At 32.5% G+C, this 19,174-nt stretch overlaps 1 protein-coding gene across 1 annotated transcript; it reads left to right on the top strand.

Annotated features, from left to right (window-relative positions):
* The first annotated feature begins 2,472 nt into the window (after positions 1-2,472).
* LOC143047417 (sorbitol dehydrogenase-like) lies at positions 2,473-17,909 on the top strand. Its single transcript, XM_076220457.1, has 9 exons — positions 2,473-2,620; positions 6,397-6,430; positions 7,192-7,356; positions 13,290-13,449; positions 13,654-13,772; positions 14,571-14,636; positions 15,173-15,351; positions 16,372-16,493; positions 17,482-17,909. The coding sequence occupies exons 1-9, from the start codon at positions 2,567-2,569 to the stop codon at positions 17,639-17,641; spliced, it is 1,059 nt and encodes a 352-aa protein (XP_076076572.1). The 5' UTR covers positions 2,473-2,566; the 3' UTR covers positions 17,642-17,909.
* Positions 17,910-19,174: the final 1,265 nt, after the last annotated feature.

Below are 19,174 nucleotides of genomic sequence, written 5' to 3' on the forward strand. Positions count from 1 at the left end.
TTCCCTGCAGTAATGTCAAATTTGGCGAATTTTTACTCAAATTGGAGTACTTTTTACAACTTATTATTTGTCCCTTTCCAAAACAAGAACTTTGTATCTGCGTTGATCATTTTGTTTTATAAATCAAAGCCGGACAAATTCTTTCATTTAAAATGAGTAATACTGAAACCTATCGATTATCTTTAATAGTGAGTCGACATCCAGTTAAACAGTCCCATACCAATGCCCAGTCATGCCAACAGCTTCCAGTCCAGTATAAATTGGGTACGAATTTCAAGAACCAAATTTAACGCTCTTTTTGACAAATACATATGGATTTACGTTATATATGTAGTTTCTGCTTATCTGGTACTAATAAATGAAATATATAGAACATACCAACAAGTGGTGGTAGAAATTGGTCGGGATTCAATTACATTCCCGACAAAACCAAGGAATAGAAAAATTGGGTATTTACTCTTCTCCACTATGCACGTGGTATTAAGAGCAAACACTGAATGGTTGGATTAGAGGCTTGACCAAGTAGGGTGACATGTCTTACAATGAACTGGTAATTGTTGGAGTGATAAAAGATAGAAACTTCAAAAATTTTAAAAAATACCATCAGTACAAGATCTACGCATGCCAACAAAACTGAAATTTTCAGTTAACTCTTTATATATAGTTATCGCCCTTTGGTGGTGACCTTTTTATAATATGTTAAAGGAAGTAGCCTAGTGTGTAGGTCTAATACAAAGCAGAGTTCTTACACCATAGCTTTATTTGATATGCATATCACTAAGTAACATGTTTTTGTCATGATAAGATGTCATATTTGCCACTGGAGGTTAAACATTTAACCCATGATACTGGTAGACGCTGCATATCACTCGCAGCTGTTTAAATATCTTGGAGAAAATTAAGGACAAAAAGTGGTTGAGAAATTTTTTATTATACCACTTTTAATACTAATGCACTAATGCACTAATGTTTTAAATATTTTGAATGTGTTATGGGCTTCTAGCTCCTCGTTTGGGGATTTAAAGTGGTACACTCCCAGCGATATTTTATATTTAAGAATTGAATGATTCTTTTTGTAAATTCATTGAGGTGTAAAAGCGTTGACCGAAGTACATTTTGTGTAAAGCGAGGAAGCGCTTCATTCTAAAAATGTGCGCAAGGACAAGGCTTTTACAACACTATGACATTACAAAAAGGAGCATTTAATACTTATAATTACATTTTTTATTAGCTAGGATCATAAAACACGATTTCTATAAAATTCCTTTAATTTACTGGGTCGTGTTCAATATCGTAGCAGCTACGTAACCGCATCAATATCTATGTAGACTCTATAGATTAGCTACACGTTCAATAGAAAAAAATCTACGCAGCACTTCGTAGCCGCTACGATATTTAACGCAACTTTTTTTTTGCACTTTATGTGGGGTGGGACCTCGTATCATCTTCATTGTGTAATGAATGTTATATTCCAGAAGGACGCGAAATTGCTGTTAGCCAATCAAAATAGCGGTGTCATAATGATGCAATCTAATTAAAGAGGCCCCTCATGGGGGGGTCCTAGTAATCACATAATCACCATTTTTTTGCCAATATAATCACATAATCATTAAATATTTGCTTATCTTTAGTAATCAAATAATCATAAACTAAAAATACAGTCCTAGGTAATCAAATAATCATGAAATATTTGGCTTAATAATCAAATAATCATTAAAAAAACGGCCAAGTAATCACATAATCAAAAACCCCATGAGGGCCCTCATTAAAAACCGATCTCTCATCGCTCCTGTTTCTGATATGTCGCGTGGGAGATCTAACGAAACCGGCTTTGAGGTCATATGTGAGTGAACTAAAAGTCATGAATTTATAAAGATATGCAAATGAGTTGACGACCTATTAATAAGCCAATCAAAAAAGTTTATGAATTATTATGACTGACGACTTCGTCGTAAATAAAATGAGTTACATCCCTTTGCCTTACGTTAAACTTCCAAGATCGTGGAAGACTCAATTTCATTGGTCGAAAAAGACACACCTACGAGGTCACTCACATGTGACCTCAAAGCGGGTTTCGTTAGATCTCCCACGCGACATATCAGAAACAGGAGCGATGAGAGATCGGTTTTTAATTAGATTGATAATGATGAAACATACATCTAAATGTCTAATAGAACACATCACACGCACACAACACAAAGACATGTGCAAACTAAAACATAAATTGTATCAAACACAATTATAAATATATACATATATATATATTATAAACTTATTCGGATGTTATACACAATGATGGATCACTATAGAAAAGGATTCAAGATGTAGCATTTACTGTAGAATGATCTGCCGGTTTTTTTTTGTTTTTTTTTTGTTTTTTTTTTTTAATTAATTTCCTGCAGCTACGTCGCCTGAATTTTATTTCCACATAGTACTGTGTTTTTCTTGTTGTTCAGTATACCTTTTCCATCGCACTTTATCTTCACCTAGATATTGAACCTAGTTGATTACATATTGTAGATAAATCTAATGTGTTTACTTTTGAATAAACTATACGATCGTGAAGATGTCGGATACTAATCTTTCAGCAGTACTTTATAAGAAAGGTGATCTCCGATTGGTAAGTGTAGCCATGCATAACCATTTATCATTTTTATGCACTTCTGACAAGCGAGACTTCAAACTTAGAAAAATCTAAATTTCAACTTTCACACAACTGACGACTCCTGTATAACGCAATTTTCTATTTACACTGTCCTAACATACGTATCTAATATACGTCCGTGACACTGTGCAGACTGTTGTAATGGTCTGCCTGACCCAGGTGATGTATTCATCTCGGGGACTAAGTTATGGTTCTATTACATAATTATATCATGATTAACTACTCTAGCAGTGGCGGATCCAGCCATTTTAAAAAGGGGGGTTCCCAACCCAGAGTAAAGGGGGGGTTCCAACTATATGCTCCCATTCAAATGCATTGATCGGCCAAAAAAAAGGGGGGGTTCCAACCCCCGCAACCCCCCCCCCCCCCCCCTGGATCCGCCACTGTCTAGCTACTGTTACACTTTGACATGTTAGAAGAAGATATGTAAAACAAAGTATGTTGATATACTACGTTTATTAAATGGATGTTTGGTCACCCTCGACATTCCATTGGTGCTGTATATGGAGTAGAATACATTGATAACTTCTATATATCTGGAAAAGGGTTATACCGGTATATTACCTTGCAACGTCAACTAAATCTTTCTTTAATTAAATCTGTTTCAGACACATACGCTTACTTCACACATGTAGGACAGTGGCCATCAGTACTATAATATGTTATTCCTAATGTACAGTATCAATGTCTTAAACAGCTTTAATTTATTACTTGAATGTGTACTTAGCGCATATATACAAGCTTACTTTATATATCTTCCAAAAAACGGATACATAGTGCTTTTCAAGACATACGTCGGCTTTATCTTTAATCGGAGAAAATAAATGTTTTGTGTGAAATTGTCCAATACAATTGTCGTCTCGCTCCGCTCGCCATTTTACATTAAGTATGTTCGCTTTTATGGAACAAAGCTCCCCTTCAAAAAATCTAGATCAGACGACTGAGAGCTTTTATTGGTGGAGAAGGCCGGGGATAACTTAGTCCGAATTACTCTGACGTCCATGTAGCGGCTGTTTTGCCAGATACGGCCAAGCTTGTCTGACAAAACTGCCGCTGGACGCAGAGTAATCTCAGAATACCAAGATCCCTGTTTGGTATTCAATTTATAGTTTCATATCATAGTTAAAGAAAGAATTGACATTACACGACTTTATAGGCTTCAATATTTAATGAAAAATAAGAAGATACGGTATGATTCCAATGAGACATTGAATCCCAGCTAGAGACTAAATTATGTGCAAGGTTAGCAACTTTAGGTCACTGTCTGGTCTTCAACAATGAGCAAAACCCATACTGCATAGCAAACTTTAAAATTTTAAGCAAGGGTTAAGCATATTTGTTGAGGCTTCAACCCTCCATCTCACATGGGACAGTGATGTAACAGCACATCACAAGTCTTATCCTCTTAGGAGTTACTTTTGGGCCTTTATAAAAAAAAATCGAGCGCGATACTTTTGGGCCTTTACAAAAAAAAAGTCCGACGATGGTAATTTCAAAACATATGCATGCGTTGTGCACACGGGAATCATGATGTTTGTTTTGTAGAGCCTCATGTCTTTAATATAACTTTCAGTAAAAAGGGTCACTCAATTTCATCATTTTCTCTTGGATTGGGAGTTTAAAAGACAGAATAACTTTCCAAGCATTTATTTTTAATATAAACTTTATATTTTATTTTGATATTTGTTTATTATGAGATATATTGTAATAGTTATATAAGACACATGATGTGTAAGGCTCTGGGGCCGTATGCATAAAACATCTTAACTTAAGTATTCCTTAAACTTAGATTTCACTAAGAATTTCCTTAGTTAAGTCAAATTCTTAAATGTCATGCATAAACTTACTTAAGTATACACTTAACTAAGGAATACTTAAATCGGAACCTTTCTGAAGTTACCGTATGATAAATATTAGTTCATCACATGTACTCATCCGTGTAAAAGTTTGTTATGATTATTTTAATTTATTGATCAATGCATGCTTTTATTTTAAAGAGCTGGGGTTAAATTGATATAGGCATGTAAAACAATTCAATAGAACGTAACATAGTTTAATGATGAACAATTGGCGCATATAAGACAACGCTTTTTATTGTTGATGCTTTGACGGATGAGCATTGTTAATCCAAAACTTTCCTCTACTTAATCTTTAATTACCTTTCATGGGTGTAATATTTTGTGGAGACAACAATATGTTTTAAACTCTAACAAAACATGATCAAGGTTAAATCAGTGGCGTAGCACAAGACTGAGTACAGCATTGTAAGCATGCATGTGCTAACAAATAATTTTACAAAACACTTTTTTTCAATAAAATGTTCACTTATCGTTGAGCTTATTATGCGCTGCCATCTCCCTGTTCAGAACTCTTGCCTACATTTGCTTATAGTTTCAAAAAATATCTATTTTGATGTGAAATTAACATTTTTATCACTTCCCTTTTACAACAAAAAAAGGGGGAGGGTAGATTGTTTTCCAGAAATCCATATACAAACTAGTGTATATTTCAAAAGTCCTACAATCTTTACTAAAACAAATTATTACAGTAAGTATATTCTCCACATCTTAACGAACTTAGAAATATTTTCGAACCGCAATATATCTCTCTGACTGATATATAAGGTAATATGAAAAAATAATTTAAAACGAGTAAGGTATCACAAATACCTTATATAACCGACAAATTCCATGGAGACTTCTGACTGCCGTAACAGTGATTCCAAACAATCAATCTAATTGTTTCATACCCCCCCCCCTTTTATGAAAGAAATCCACCTCTGGGTAGGTCTTAAAACTTTTCTATTTTGTCCCGGTAAGTGAACAAAAAATTAGGGTATGCCCTACATCTTTAGAATAAAACTGAATTGAAAGTTCAAATGACGCACCACCCCCCACCCAACCCCATCCACCCGGCAAAACAGAAACCACCCCCACACATATATAAAGTGTGTTTTTTCATGCTTTCTTCATTCCTTGATTCGGTTTTAAACTAACGGTTAAAATTAATACCGCGCGGTGTATTTTAATAATTAAGGAAAAAACGTGCACGTACAAAGTAAACAAAAGAAAAAAAGTACCATGAATTACATGTGTGTAACACTCAGTACTTTTCATTTTCGGTATACATAACATCGAGATTAGGAAATAGTATATATAACTACCCACTGTTATCTCTTGATTTGTTGATTATACGTGATTCGAAGAAAATAACGATGATCTTTAATATTTACTTATAATTATTTAGCAATAAATAAACGAATAATTAGTTTATTACTGATATAAATATTAATCAATCAAATTGTAGGTAACATAATAATGTTCTACCAAAAACGCAAACTTTCGACTAATTTTTAACTATTTTTGAAAATTTAAGGTAGCTCTATAGGTACCTTAATTAGACTTAAGTGTTATCTTAGGCGTTTCCTTAGTATAAGGAGTTTTATGCATACCACTTAAGTTTTGTGGGCGTGACTTAAAACAACTAAGATTTTACTTAGGAAATACTTAGTTTAAGATTTTTTATGCATACCACTTAGATAAAAAGGGCGGAGTTTCCTTAACTTAAGTGTTTACTAAGGAAAATCTTAACTTAAGTAGCTTTATGCATACGGGCCCTGCAGCTGATCTTATCCATAACAGAATATAATTATATTAGGTTTTTGTTTTTCTTTTTTACCAATGATGCCCTTTATGGGCTTATCTTAAAATTCTTATATTTCTTATTTACAGGAAGATAGGGGTATTCCGGAGCCTGGTCCCGGTGGTAATTATAATTACAAAAGACTATCTATTGGTGGCCTTCGGCTGTTGTCTGCTCTATGGTCGGGTTGTTGTCTCTTTGACACATTCCCCATTTCCATTCTCAATGTTATCTATGTTTTCATCTGAAGATATGAAGGTTCTTTTTTTCAATTAAGCATAAAAAAAATAACTCCAATTTTGAATAGTTATATTCAACTTTTCAAAGTCGACAACAACAGTTATTTCTATATGCTGCCCCTCTTCCCCCCCCCCCCCCCCCCCCCCCCCCCCAGCATATCTGAACGAATGTTATTGTGATAATGTTTTGATAAAAGCAAGAAAACATCAAATAAGTGCAATAAGTTTTAGATTTAAGAATATTATTGAAAAAATAAGGCATACAAAAAAGAGAGAGAAAACAAATTCCGAAAGTCCTGTAGGAATTGGGGATTAACCTTCTCTGCTTCTGCTGGAAAATGTCACTACATCCATCTAATAACACATTGAATAAATGAAAATAAGCTTAAATGTTATGGAATATTATTTACTCTTAAACTTTAAAATTTAACACCAAAGTGAAGAGAAAAAAATGTCCCATATGCGCAAGCGCCCATGGTGGAAGAGGAAAATAGTTGATGTACATTATGATTTTTTTTAAAGAAAATATAGGTTATTTAAAGTATAAAGTAAACATGCTGAAATAAAATTGACATTTTACACTGTGTTTATCATGTTGCTAATTCCATCTTCATAATGTAAGTTCTATAATTCGGATACTTGCAGAAGTACAAATTTCTATGCAAAAAGTTGGTATTTGTGGATCAGATGTGAAATATTGGACAGCAGGAGCCATTGGAGATTTTATTGTCAAAGGTCCTATATTACTTGGCCATGAGGCCAGCGGAATAGTCACAAAGCTCGGACCAAATGTCAAAAATCTTAAAGTTGGTATGTATTAGCTGATTTTTGCTTTATCTAATTGAATGTTATACATTATCTGAGACAACGTGGGGCCAAATGACATACAAATATATAAAGTAAGAAATATTTTATTTGGCAAAAGTACAAAATTGTACGGCCACGGCTTGACAAAGAATGGGACTGCCGAGAAACATAATTGGCAAGTCCCTAGTATATATAATTAAACCTTATAGTCCATTCCTTATTCCTTATTTCCACATTATTGTCCATTCCTTATTCCTTATTTCCACATTATTGTCCATTCCTTATTCCTTATTTCCACATTATTCTTATTCCTTATTTCCACCTTATTGTTATTCCTTATAATGTCATTTCCTTATATATCAATATAATATCCTTATTAACATTATTGCTTCCAAAATATATCGGATGCTGGCCCTGGGAAACAGAAGCTCAGCGGATACATAATTCCATTATAAGAAGCATAATATATTTGTAGATGTTGTGTCGCTATTTTCGCCACATGGTCGAATTCAGTGGCTATGCCAAGAGTTATTGGACACTGAGTTCGACCACCGCCACAAATGCGGTAGCGACACAACACACCCGCCGTGACCGTACTTTTAAATGACCACACACATATATTTATATTTAAATTACCCTGTAATAAAATAAGAAGAAAAACAATTGCCCACATGAGATAAAGTAACGCCGTCAGATGTGAATATATCGGGCTTATTATATATTTCAGGCTATTTTATGTAACAACCTCCCAATTGTATATATAGCTAGGCGGCAAAGGTGTACATTCTTGTGGCTGCTTTATTCATGCTTATTGGTTTTTACCATATCTCCGATTCAAAATGAAACTGAATCCATTATTCCTACATGTATTCAAACTTTTAAAACTTAGAACACATGAACACTGGTACTTGTCACCAAAGTCAGAGAATAAGGGGACTTTAACCTTTGGTCTTTGCATTTCATATTTTTAACAAATAAATTAGACAATATTCTAGTTTAGTTTCTGTTATTTCTATACATGTACCATGACAACATTGATCCGTTTTTGAGAATGGGATAACAATAATAGCAAAATTTTGCAACGTGATCTTTCTTTACGGATAACAGTTAGCTATCCTATAAACCCATTTAATTTCTGTCAAGTGACATATAAGCAATAAATATAGTTTCATGCAATAAAAATGCCTTAAGTGATTCTAAAAATGGTGGCCAAATGATATCATAATTATACAATTTACGGAACGCTTCGAAAGCCACTAGACATGTACACTATGTTTCTGGTGTATCTACTTGATACAAATCAAAAATACTAAAAAGGAACAATTTACAGACTCTGTGTCCTATCAATGTATCTACTTGATACAAACTAAATTATCCTTAAAATACACAATTTACAGACACCGTGTCCTATCAATGTATCTACTTGATACAAACTAAATTATCCTTAAAAGACACAATTTACAGACACTGTGTCCTATCAATGTATCTACTTGATACAAACTAAATTATCCTTAAAATACACAATTTACAGACACTGTGTCCTATCAATGTATCTACTTGATACAAACTAAATTATCCTTAAAATACACAATTTACAGACACTGTGTCCTATCGAATGTATCTACTTGATACAAACTAAATTATCCTTAAACGACACAATTTACAGACACTGTGTCTTATCATTGTATCTACTTGATACAAACTAAATTATCCTTAAAAGACACAATTTACAGACACTTTGTCCTATCAATGTATCTATCTACTTGATACAAACTAAATTATCCTCATAAGACACAATTTACAGACACTGTTTCCTAACAATGTATCTACTTGATACAAACTAAATTATCCTTAAAAGACATAATTTACAGACACTGTGTCATATCAATGTATCTACTTGATACAAACTAAATTATCCTTAAACGACACAATTTACAGACACTGTGTCATATCAATGTATCTACTAGATACAAACTAAATTATCCTTAAAAGACACAATTTACAGACACTTTGTCCTATCAATGTATCTACTTGATACAAACTATATTATCCTTAAAAGACACAATTTACAGACACTGTGTCATATCAATGTATCTACTTGATACAAACTAAATTATCCTTAAACGACACAATTTACAGACACTGTGTCCTATCAATGTATCTACTTGATACAAACAAAATTATCCTCATAAGACACAATTTACAGACACTGTTTCCTAACAATGTATCTACTTGATACAAACTAAATTATCCTTAAAGGACACAATTTACAGACATTTTGTCCTATCAATGTATCTACTTGATACAAACTATATTATCCTTAAAAAACACAATTTACAGACACTGTGTCATATCAATGTATCTACTTGATACAAACTAAATTATCCTTAAAAGACACAATTTACAGACACTGTGTCATATCAATGTATCTACTTGATACAAACTAAATTATCCTTTAAAGACACAATTTACACACACTGTATCCTATCAACATATCTACTTGATACATTTAAACTAAATTATCCTTAAAAGACACAATTTACAGACACTGTGTCATATCAATGTATCTACTTGATACAAACTAAAATATCCTTAAAAGACACAATTTACAGACACTGTGTCCTATCAACATATCTACTTGATACAAACTATATTATCCTTAAAAGACACAATTTACAGACACTGTATCCTATTTACATATCTACTTGATACAAACTAAATTATCCTTAAAAAATTCAATTTACAGACACTGTCCTATCAACATATCTACTTGATACAAACTATATTATCCTTAAAAGACACAATTTACAGACACTGTCCTATCAATGTATCTACTTGATACAAACTTAATTATCCTAAAAAGACACAATTTACAGACACTGTGACCTATCAACATATCTACTTGATACAAACTATATTATCCTTAAAAGACACAATTTACAGACACTGTCCTATCAACATATCTACTTGATACAAACTATATTATCCGTAACAGACACTGTGTCCTATCAAGATATCTACTTGATACAAACTATATTATCCTTAAAAGACACAATTTCCAGACACTGTGTCCTATCAACATGTCTACTTGATACAAACTATATTATCCTTAAAAGACACAATTTACAGACACTGTGTCCTATCAACATATCTACTTGATACAAACTATTATATCCTTAAAAGACACAATTTACAGACACTTTCCTATCAACATATCTACTTGATACAAACTATATTATTCTTAAAAGACACAATTTACAGACACTGTCCTATCAACATATCTACTTGATACAAACTATATTATCCTTAAAAGACACAATTTACAGACACTGTCCTATCAACATATCTACTTGATACAAACTATATTATCCTTAAAAGACACAATTTACAGACACTGTGTCTTATCAATATATCTACTTGATACAACTATATTATCCTTAAAAGACACAATTTACAGACACTTTGTCCTATCAATGGATCTAATTGATACAAACTCGATTATCCTAAAAAGACACAATTCACAGACACTGTGTTCTACCAGAATATCTCCTTGATACAAACTAAGTTATTCTAAAAAGACATAATTTACAGACACTGTGTCATAACAATGTATCCGCTTGATACAAACTAAATTATCCTAAAATGACACAATTTACAGACACTGTGTAAATATTCGTCCTGATAGATATGCGTGAAATATTTGCCACTGGACATTAAGCAACCAACAATCAATCAATCCTATTAAAATATCAACTTAGTACAGAGAAAATTTGTGGTCTAATAAATTATCTGAATTAATGAAATATATTGGAATACCCTTTAACAAGCATTGTAATAGTAATTTCAAACAGAAACTAGAAGATTTCTACAAAATTAAATTAAATTTGAACTATCTAAGATATAAGATGGAAACTGTGGTTAACTTTTTATTTATCACTAAATTAAGAATAAGTGCACACTCATTATCAATAGAAACTGGTAGGTATGCAAGACCAACAATACCCTCTAATGAGAGATTTTGTAAATTTTGCACTGGAAACACGGATACACAAAATATTTTAACATGTACAAAAATGTATGTATTCGGTTATAAAGTTAGGTGCATCTTCTAAATGTACACCAACATAAATACTTATGTAAATAAGGAAAGCATCTATCCATGTGTTAATATCAGTAATCTTTTTACTTAGTTTTAATTAGTTTGGATAATCAGCTGTCCATTTGTATTTACTGTTCTGTGCCTGAATTTGTATTAAAGCAATATATACCTAAATCTACATATTCACCATTAATTATTTTGTTCCGAGTTTTGTGAAACATTCAAACATAGATTATCATTTGCACTAGTTATTGGCAAATATTAGAACTTTGTGTTATACCTGTATTCGATTGTTGCCTTTCATTGACTGAGTCAGGAGATGTAACACTAACAGTAGCTGGAGAGTGAATAAGGGCATTGCCATTGACAATCTGAACAACTTCATTCCTAAGTTCTGGAGTCATCATACATGTAGCTAAAACTTGCGTGGAAGTATGCTGTCCAACGACATTGCTAGATCTGTTTCCCAACGGTGTCGGTACGCCCCTCTGCTGTACCCTTTGCCTTTGGCTGCATTTATAAGGACTTGTAGAGGGCCTTTGTGACATACGATATGCTTTCCCGATTTCCATAAGATGTTTGGTTTTTAAAACTGAAAAATTACTACAATAATATTAGTGAAACGACCGTTGAAAAGTTATAATATCTATACAACTCGTCTAAACATCAACCCAACAATGTTAGATCTGTATATTTTATAAACTTCATACATTTATTCATTATTGGTTTCTCTTTAAATTGCTTGCTGTGTAGCAGATGAAACATTTCATATAACGATAGTTTTAAAATCGCAGACGTCCATGCGACACGTGTCTTTAAAACCATGTGCGCAGTTTTTATCTGAAATTACGGGTCTGTTAAAATTTCTATTTTTGGAAATATAATTCATGATTTCCACTGAATTAAACCAACAATTAAAAATTTACAATGAAATATTTAGAAAATCTTTACAGAAGAAACAACAAAAGATATAAAATCTTTAACACTATTTTATACTGGATCAAAACCATGTGCTTTTCCTATCTTTCAAACTTTCCGAACCTTTTCAGTAAAATAAGATTTTTTGAAAGACATCCATTTCATATACACCAAATCAAAGATATTATTAACTTTTGAAACAAACATTAGTTAATTCATAACTTTTGAAACAAACATTAGTTAATTCATACGGAACCCAATTTTTGCGACTTCTCTCTGCTGTATCGTACGTGGTAAAGAAAGAATGATGACGTCAGTTATCAAGGTTAAAATAATTAACGTGACTCATAATACATAACAAGTTCCACCACGTGTTCAAAGCGCGACAACTCCCAAAACGTAAGCCCACTTTCCTCCGATAACCGGATTTATTCTTCATAGGAATAAATCTTATTATGACATAAGTTAATAAGTCGAAAAAATAAAATTTATTTGAATGAGTTTTGTTGAATGATGTTCTCTGAACATTACCAAAATATTAGTAATCACACTTCTGTAACGATATAAATGTAATTATCAATATAATATCTATAGTTTCTGGACCATGACTTGCACATACACCTCATCATCATCATTCTTAATAAAAAAATCCTCTTAAAAAACTATAATTTTAAAAATAAGTTCGTTTGTAATGCTATATGACGGTCATAAAAGTGAGAGGTTTTGCTAGCTGTAAAACCAGGTTTAATCTACAATTTTCTACATAAGGAAATGACTGTACTAAGTCAGGAATATTACAGTTGTTTTCAATCATTTTATGTGTTTGAGATTGAAAGTTTTCCAATTGAAAAGTGACTTTCTATTTTGAATTTTCCTTGGAGATCGGTATTTTTGATATTTTACTTTTTACATACTTTAGGTGATAGAGTAGCAATGGATCCACATATCACGTGTAGATCATGTGAGTTCTGTAAATCAGGGCGGTATAACATGTGTCCAGATCTGTTCTTCCTGGCTACTCCCCCAGACAGTGGTGCTTTGGCAAGATTCCATGTTCACGCAGCAGATTTTGTTTTCAAGTAAGTAGAAACTTTAACACGTGCGAGAGCACATGTCGTCTGGTTTGTTGACAAAAGATGAAAATATGATAATCAAAAATAAATATGAAAAAAAATATCATGAAAAGTTTGATTGATAACTTTTTACATATAATCACATATGATTTGACGCTCTACAAAACAATGATCTGCACTTGAAATAAGTAGCTTGTATTTTTTTTCCAGACTACCAGACAATGTTAGCTTTGAAGAAGGAGCATGCGTAGAGCCTCTATCTGTTGGTCTCAATGCTTGTAGAAGGGTTTGTGTTACTATGGGAAACCATGTTCTTATAACTGGAGCAGGTAACATCCGAATATTCCATCACCGTTTTTTCAGTGATTTCACTGATTTGCAATACTAACATATGAAACAACTTAACTGTATATAATATACAGAGAATATCTTAGGATTCTCACAAAACTTCAAGCTTTGAATTGTATTTGCTTGAATGATTGCTTGGAGTTAAACGCCATTTTAACACGTTTTATTGGTAGAGGGAGCAGGAGAGAACCCACGACCTCCTATAGTAAAACTGACAATCCTAGTCAATTAAGATTCGATCTCACCACCACAGTGTTGACTGGCTAGTTCGACTACTCTGACCACTGGGCAACGATGTCCCTGCATTGTATTTGAGTTGAACAATTGTTTTTTTACAAAATATTTCACGTAGATCTGATGTGCCTTATCGTGTAGGCTGTCATGCAAATAAAAAAAAACGGTCACAATGGCCTAGATTTGAAAACAGAAGACTGAGCAACACGAAATTAACAAAAAAATATGCGTGCACCTTAAGGTAAAGAGATTCTTCTCCACGTGTGGTACCCGTCGCAATCGGCAATCCTCGGGTGACTCCGCTTCTCTCCTTCTATCCTATTCTTAGATGAGGTACGGAATCGGCCGAGTTGTGACGATTGGTACCCGTCGTGTGTGTTAATTGCTCATTGAAATAAAAACTCGGTTATATCAGTTTGAGAGTATTCAAATATACACAATTTATGTAAATGCATGTTAAATACTTCTCTATATCTGACTTTACCAGTATAGCATAGTAAAATAGTTTTGGTTAAAAAAGAACAAATGTGTTTCTACTTTTAAAGGTCCAATAGGTCTTTGTTCTCTGCTTGTGGCAAAGGCATATGGAGCTGCAGCTATATGCATTACTGGTGAGTAATAAGATATATCAAATTTGAAATACAATCCGTTTTGATATATGAATTGTTAGAAAAAAATAATATAATGCAAGATTATTTGGGTTTTAACTACATAAAATAACAAACAAACCTACCGCTAAATTCTTAACAATTTATAACAGAAAAGGAAAAAAATCAAAATGTCATTTATCTTAATACAATGTCTTTTACAGATCTTTTAAAAAATTACTTATTTCCTTTTGAACAGAAATCTAGTAATAAACAAGTATTTCATAAAAAAAAAATCTAGGGAAAGTGCTTTAACTGAACAAGGAGAAAAGTTAAAGCCATGAAGAAAAAAGTCTGGAAAACCAATTTGTCGGACTCAGCTGACAGACACATAGACAAACAGATGAATAGAGTGCAAACCTAAAGTCCCCTTATACTTTGACGGTAGGGGACTAAAAATAAGTACTGCCTAAAATTTAAATCTGAGTATGAATGCAAATATTATTTACTCTTTAAATTAAGAGTGTTGTCTTTTTAAATTTTGTTTCAATAATTTGTAGATATTGATGCTAAGAGACTAGAATTTGCCAAATCACTGGGTGCTACTCATACCTACCTAATAGGTAAAGATGATAAACCAGAAGAACTAGGTCATAAAATAGGCCAATTGATGGGTGGACCACCACATCAGACTATAGAGTGTAGTGGGGCACAGTTTTCTGTTGACCTTGCAGTATATGTAAGTCAGTATGTTAATGCAATCAATCTGGTTACAGGAAGCCACGAAATACTGATTTAAAAAAACCCAAAAAACATTGATGAACAAAATTTTAATCTGCTAACCGAGTCCCTGTGGTTCCCGCATCTCCACGTAGAGGAGAGGAGAGGACTGGATCGTTACCCTTGGCTAGCATAGATTGGTTAATTACAGGTTTAAATTACATTTCACATGTATAAAGATTTAAGTTAATTCATCAAGTTGAATAACAAATACAAATTATGTAACATGTTCAATCCAGAAATGTTAAAACCAGATGCTTTAAAATAGACACGACTATGAAATAGGATCTGGATGGGGGTTCTTCATTTCTTTCTGCTTTAGGGAGCTACCATTTGATTTTTATGGGGGGGGGGGGCTAGGATGAAAAATTTGTCCTGCATTTTTTTTTAGCTGTAATCTCTGTCCTGCCTTTTTATTTTTCACTCTGTTCGGTCCTGCCTGTTTTTTTTTTTAGTTTATCCTAACTTTTTTTTACCTAAATTGTCGTCCTGACTTTTTTTTTGCAAGTGTCATATTTTTTTTCAAATTTCATCCTAGCCCCCCCCCCATAAAAATCAAATGGTAGCTCCCTTAAGGATGTAGGTATTTTTATCTCTATTCTCTAAATAAAAACTGTTTACATTTTTTCTCTATTCTTTTTTTATTATTTACACATTATTCTCTCATCTTAAATTTGAGCACCCCATTATCTTTGTACTTTATTTTTTTTGCTTATTTTTCTATATTTGTTCATTTTTTTGCTCATTGTTATCGATCTTGTAAACCCCATTAAGACACGAAGGTAACAGTTTTATTTTTATTTATCTTATATTGCTGATCATTGAAGTCTGTTTAGTTTCTCTCTATCTTTATTTAGCCTTGAGTTTCCAAACAAAACAGATGGTAAAATTGTCTCCTAATTTAAGGGCAATTACTCCTATAAAGAGTTACATTATACTTATTATCAGTGATAACATAATTTTTACTTATCTCTTCTAGGCTACAAGACATGCAGGTGCAGTTGGAATCATAGGGCATGGACCACCAAGAGTCTCGTTCCCTATAGTTACTACTGTGGCTAAAGAATTGGATATAAAAGGCTGTTTCAGATATGTCAACACGTATGTTTTAAGTAGATAATGTATCATCAAAGCCTCGACTCTGTTCAGCTCCTCCTTCACCTCTGATTTTCATAATTATGACAATATATGTAAAACTCCAGGAACGATTCAGGTGCAAAACTGTATTACCAAGTTCTCCAGATTAAAAAAAAAACACTTGTAATTTAAAATAAGGATATTATTGGGGTCTGCATTTCTGTTTAAAAAAAACACATTTTACAGACATTTTTCTCTTCCTTTTTGCTAAACATTCTCCATTCTTTCCTTCATTTTTGCCCATCACTTTCCATTTTTTTGCTAATCATTCTCCATTTTTTTCCCAATATTTTGCCAATCACTCTCCATTCTTTCCTTCATTTTTTTGTAAATTATTTTCCATTCTTTCCTTTATTTTTTGTCAATCTGAATCATTCCCTATTTTTACCTTCATTTTTTTGCCAATTATTTTCCATTCTTTCCTTCATTTTCCCCCCATCATTCTCCGTTCTTTCTTTCCTTTATTTTTTGCAAATCATTTTCCGTTCTTTCCTTCACTTTTTCCCATCATTCTCTCTTCTTTCTTTCATTTTTTTTGCCAATCATTTTCAATTCTTTCCTTCACTTTTTGCCCATCACTATCCATTCTTTCCTTTCTTATTTTGCCCATCATTTTCTTTTCTTTACTCTGTAACCCCTTCCAGACCCTAATTATTGGAACCGTCTAATTTTAATTCAATTTTTCTAAAAAATGTAAATAATTGCAGCAGGAGAACTTCATCTGCAAATAATGGAGTGATAATTTTTTGCTTGTGATTCAAAAATGTTGAAAAATATGCCCTTGCTTGAATTTGATCTTTAAGGAAAGAATGTGAATTTTACAAAATCTCTCAAACAATGCGTTGCTTTTATAATCCCTCTTCAAAATTTAAACTACTTTTTATGTACAATGCACATGAAATGAGTTGTATATTTGCAAGATTTAATGACCGTTTCTTAATTTGTATTTCAGATGGCCGACACTGATAGAGATGATATCTGCTGGACAAATTAATGTCAAACCAATCATAACACATAACTTCACCATTGAAGAAACTTTACAAGCATTTGAGACTGCTAAAAGTGGTGCTGGCATTAAAGTGATGATTGACTGTGCCAAGAAAATGGCTTAATAACTAAACTGTAAATTCAGAAATTGATTTAGGCGAATAATTCGACTGAATGAGTTTCCCAATAATAAAAACTCACATTCTCATTCATGCATCTGTATGCAGATGTTCCTGAAATCGCAATAATTAATCTCACACTTAAGACCATTCTTCACAATTTGCAATAATTTTTGAATTTATAGAAATAGTCTCGCAAACTTAATGAGTTTATATTCATTTTCATTATGAAGTCAAAAGTACGGGTGATTAAAAATCTTTTTAAACTTTGAAACTTTTTACTTATTTTTGATGTCATGTTGGGATCTGTATCATATAGTCTTTCTACATGTTTTTTGTCTTGATATCCATGTAATAGCAGCCCTTTCCACAAAAAAATTAAACAAGATAAGTTATGGACACTTCAGTATAAAACATGATAGTTGTTTATCATGATTTTTTTGTTAAACATACATGTATATGAAGTTATGAACCCTTCAAAACTTTATATATATCACTTCAGGATTTGAAGACTTAATATTTGTATCTGAAATATTTATTGCCATATACTAGTAAATGAATTTTTAACAAGGAGTTGTCACAACTGAATTTTTGCAAAAGTATGAAAAGTAACAATGTAGGAAACAAAGAGAAAAAAACTCGCTTATACTTTGTAATAATTAGTATTTCAAAAGGGAGTGTTTTTATTGCAGTTTTTCATCTTTTTGCTCTTCACTTTAGTCAAGGTAAAAGCATAAATAGTATTTTGTTTGTTATTGTTTTGTTTTGGTTTATCTTTGCTTAACTGTTTTAAAAGGAAGCCAAGTGATATTTTTTTGGTGAAAAGTGTATTTCGAGTTTGATCAGTGATATATGGGAGGCAACTCTTGATATATATTTCAGATGGAAAAGTGTATGATTTACACAAAAAAGTCTAGTAAAAATATTTGACTCATACGACTGGTTAAGGGTATATAAGCAATGTTGAAAGCCTCATTATGACTTTTAGGTAATAAATAATAATAATAGCACTGTTTCTTTATTTATGCTTTATAAAGAATGTGTGGTGATTTTGTTACACCACATCACAATTGACTTCTAAAGGTCACACAGAGCCAGGGTCTTTTAAATGCTTACACTAGTTCATGACATCCCCGAGCTGTAATTTGATAAATATACATGTTTATGTACCAAATATTCAGTAGCCTATAGAAAACAAGTGAAGTTTAAGTAAATTTTTGTTAAAATCACAAATTAATAAAATTTAGAATGGAAATTGGGAATATGTCAAAGAGATAACCAGACCAAAGAACAGACAACAGCTGAAGGCCACCAATGAGTCTTCAATGCAGCGAGAACATCCCAAACCTAGAGGTGGACCTCAGCTGGCCCCTTAATAAAAACGAATACCTTTTCAGAGAAATTTGATGCCATAATAAACACCATAGTATCAATACCAATGGAACGTATTGAGATATTTTAGACTTTTCCTTGATTTGTAATTTTAGTTTAACATATTTTTAGAGCAGATAGATTAATACACCATACATGATTTATGAA

The sequence above is a fragment of the Mytilus galloprovincialis genome, chromosome 10, assembly GCF_965363235.1.
Source record: "Mytilus galloprovincialis chromosome 10, xbMytGall1.hap1.1, whole genome shotgun sequence".
Taxonomy (NCBI): Eukaryota; Metazoa; Mollusca; class Bivalvia; order Mytilida; family Mytilidae; genus Mytilus; species Mytilus galloprovincialis.

Bases quoted from the DNA above. Each gene is read 5' to 3' on its own strand.
- LOC143047417 (XM_076220457.1), top strand. From the start codon at position 2,567: ATGTCGGATACTAATCTTTCAGCAGTACTTTATAAGAAAGGTGATCTC. The intron at 14,637-15,172 runs GTGAGTAATAAG...AATAATTTGTAG, and splicing joins TGCAGCTATATGCATTACTG to ATATTGATGCTAAGAGACTA. The intron at 16,494-17,481 runs GTATGTTTTAAG...TTTGTATTTCAG, and splicing joins TGTTTCAGATATGTCAACAC to ATGGCCGACACTGATAGAGA.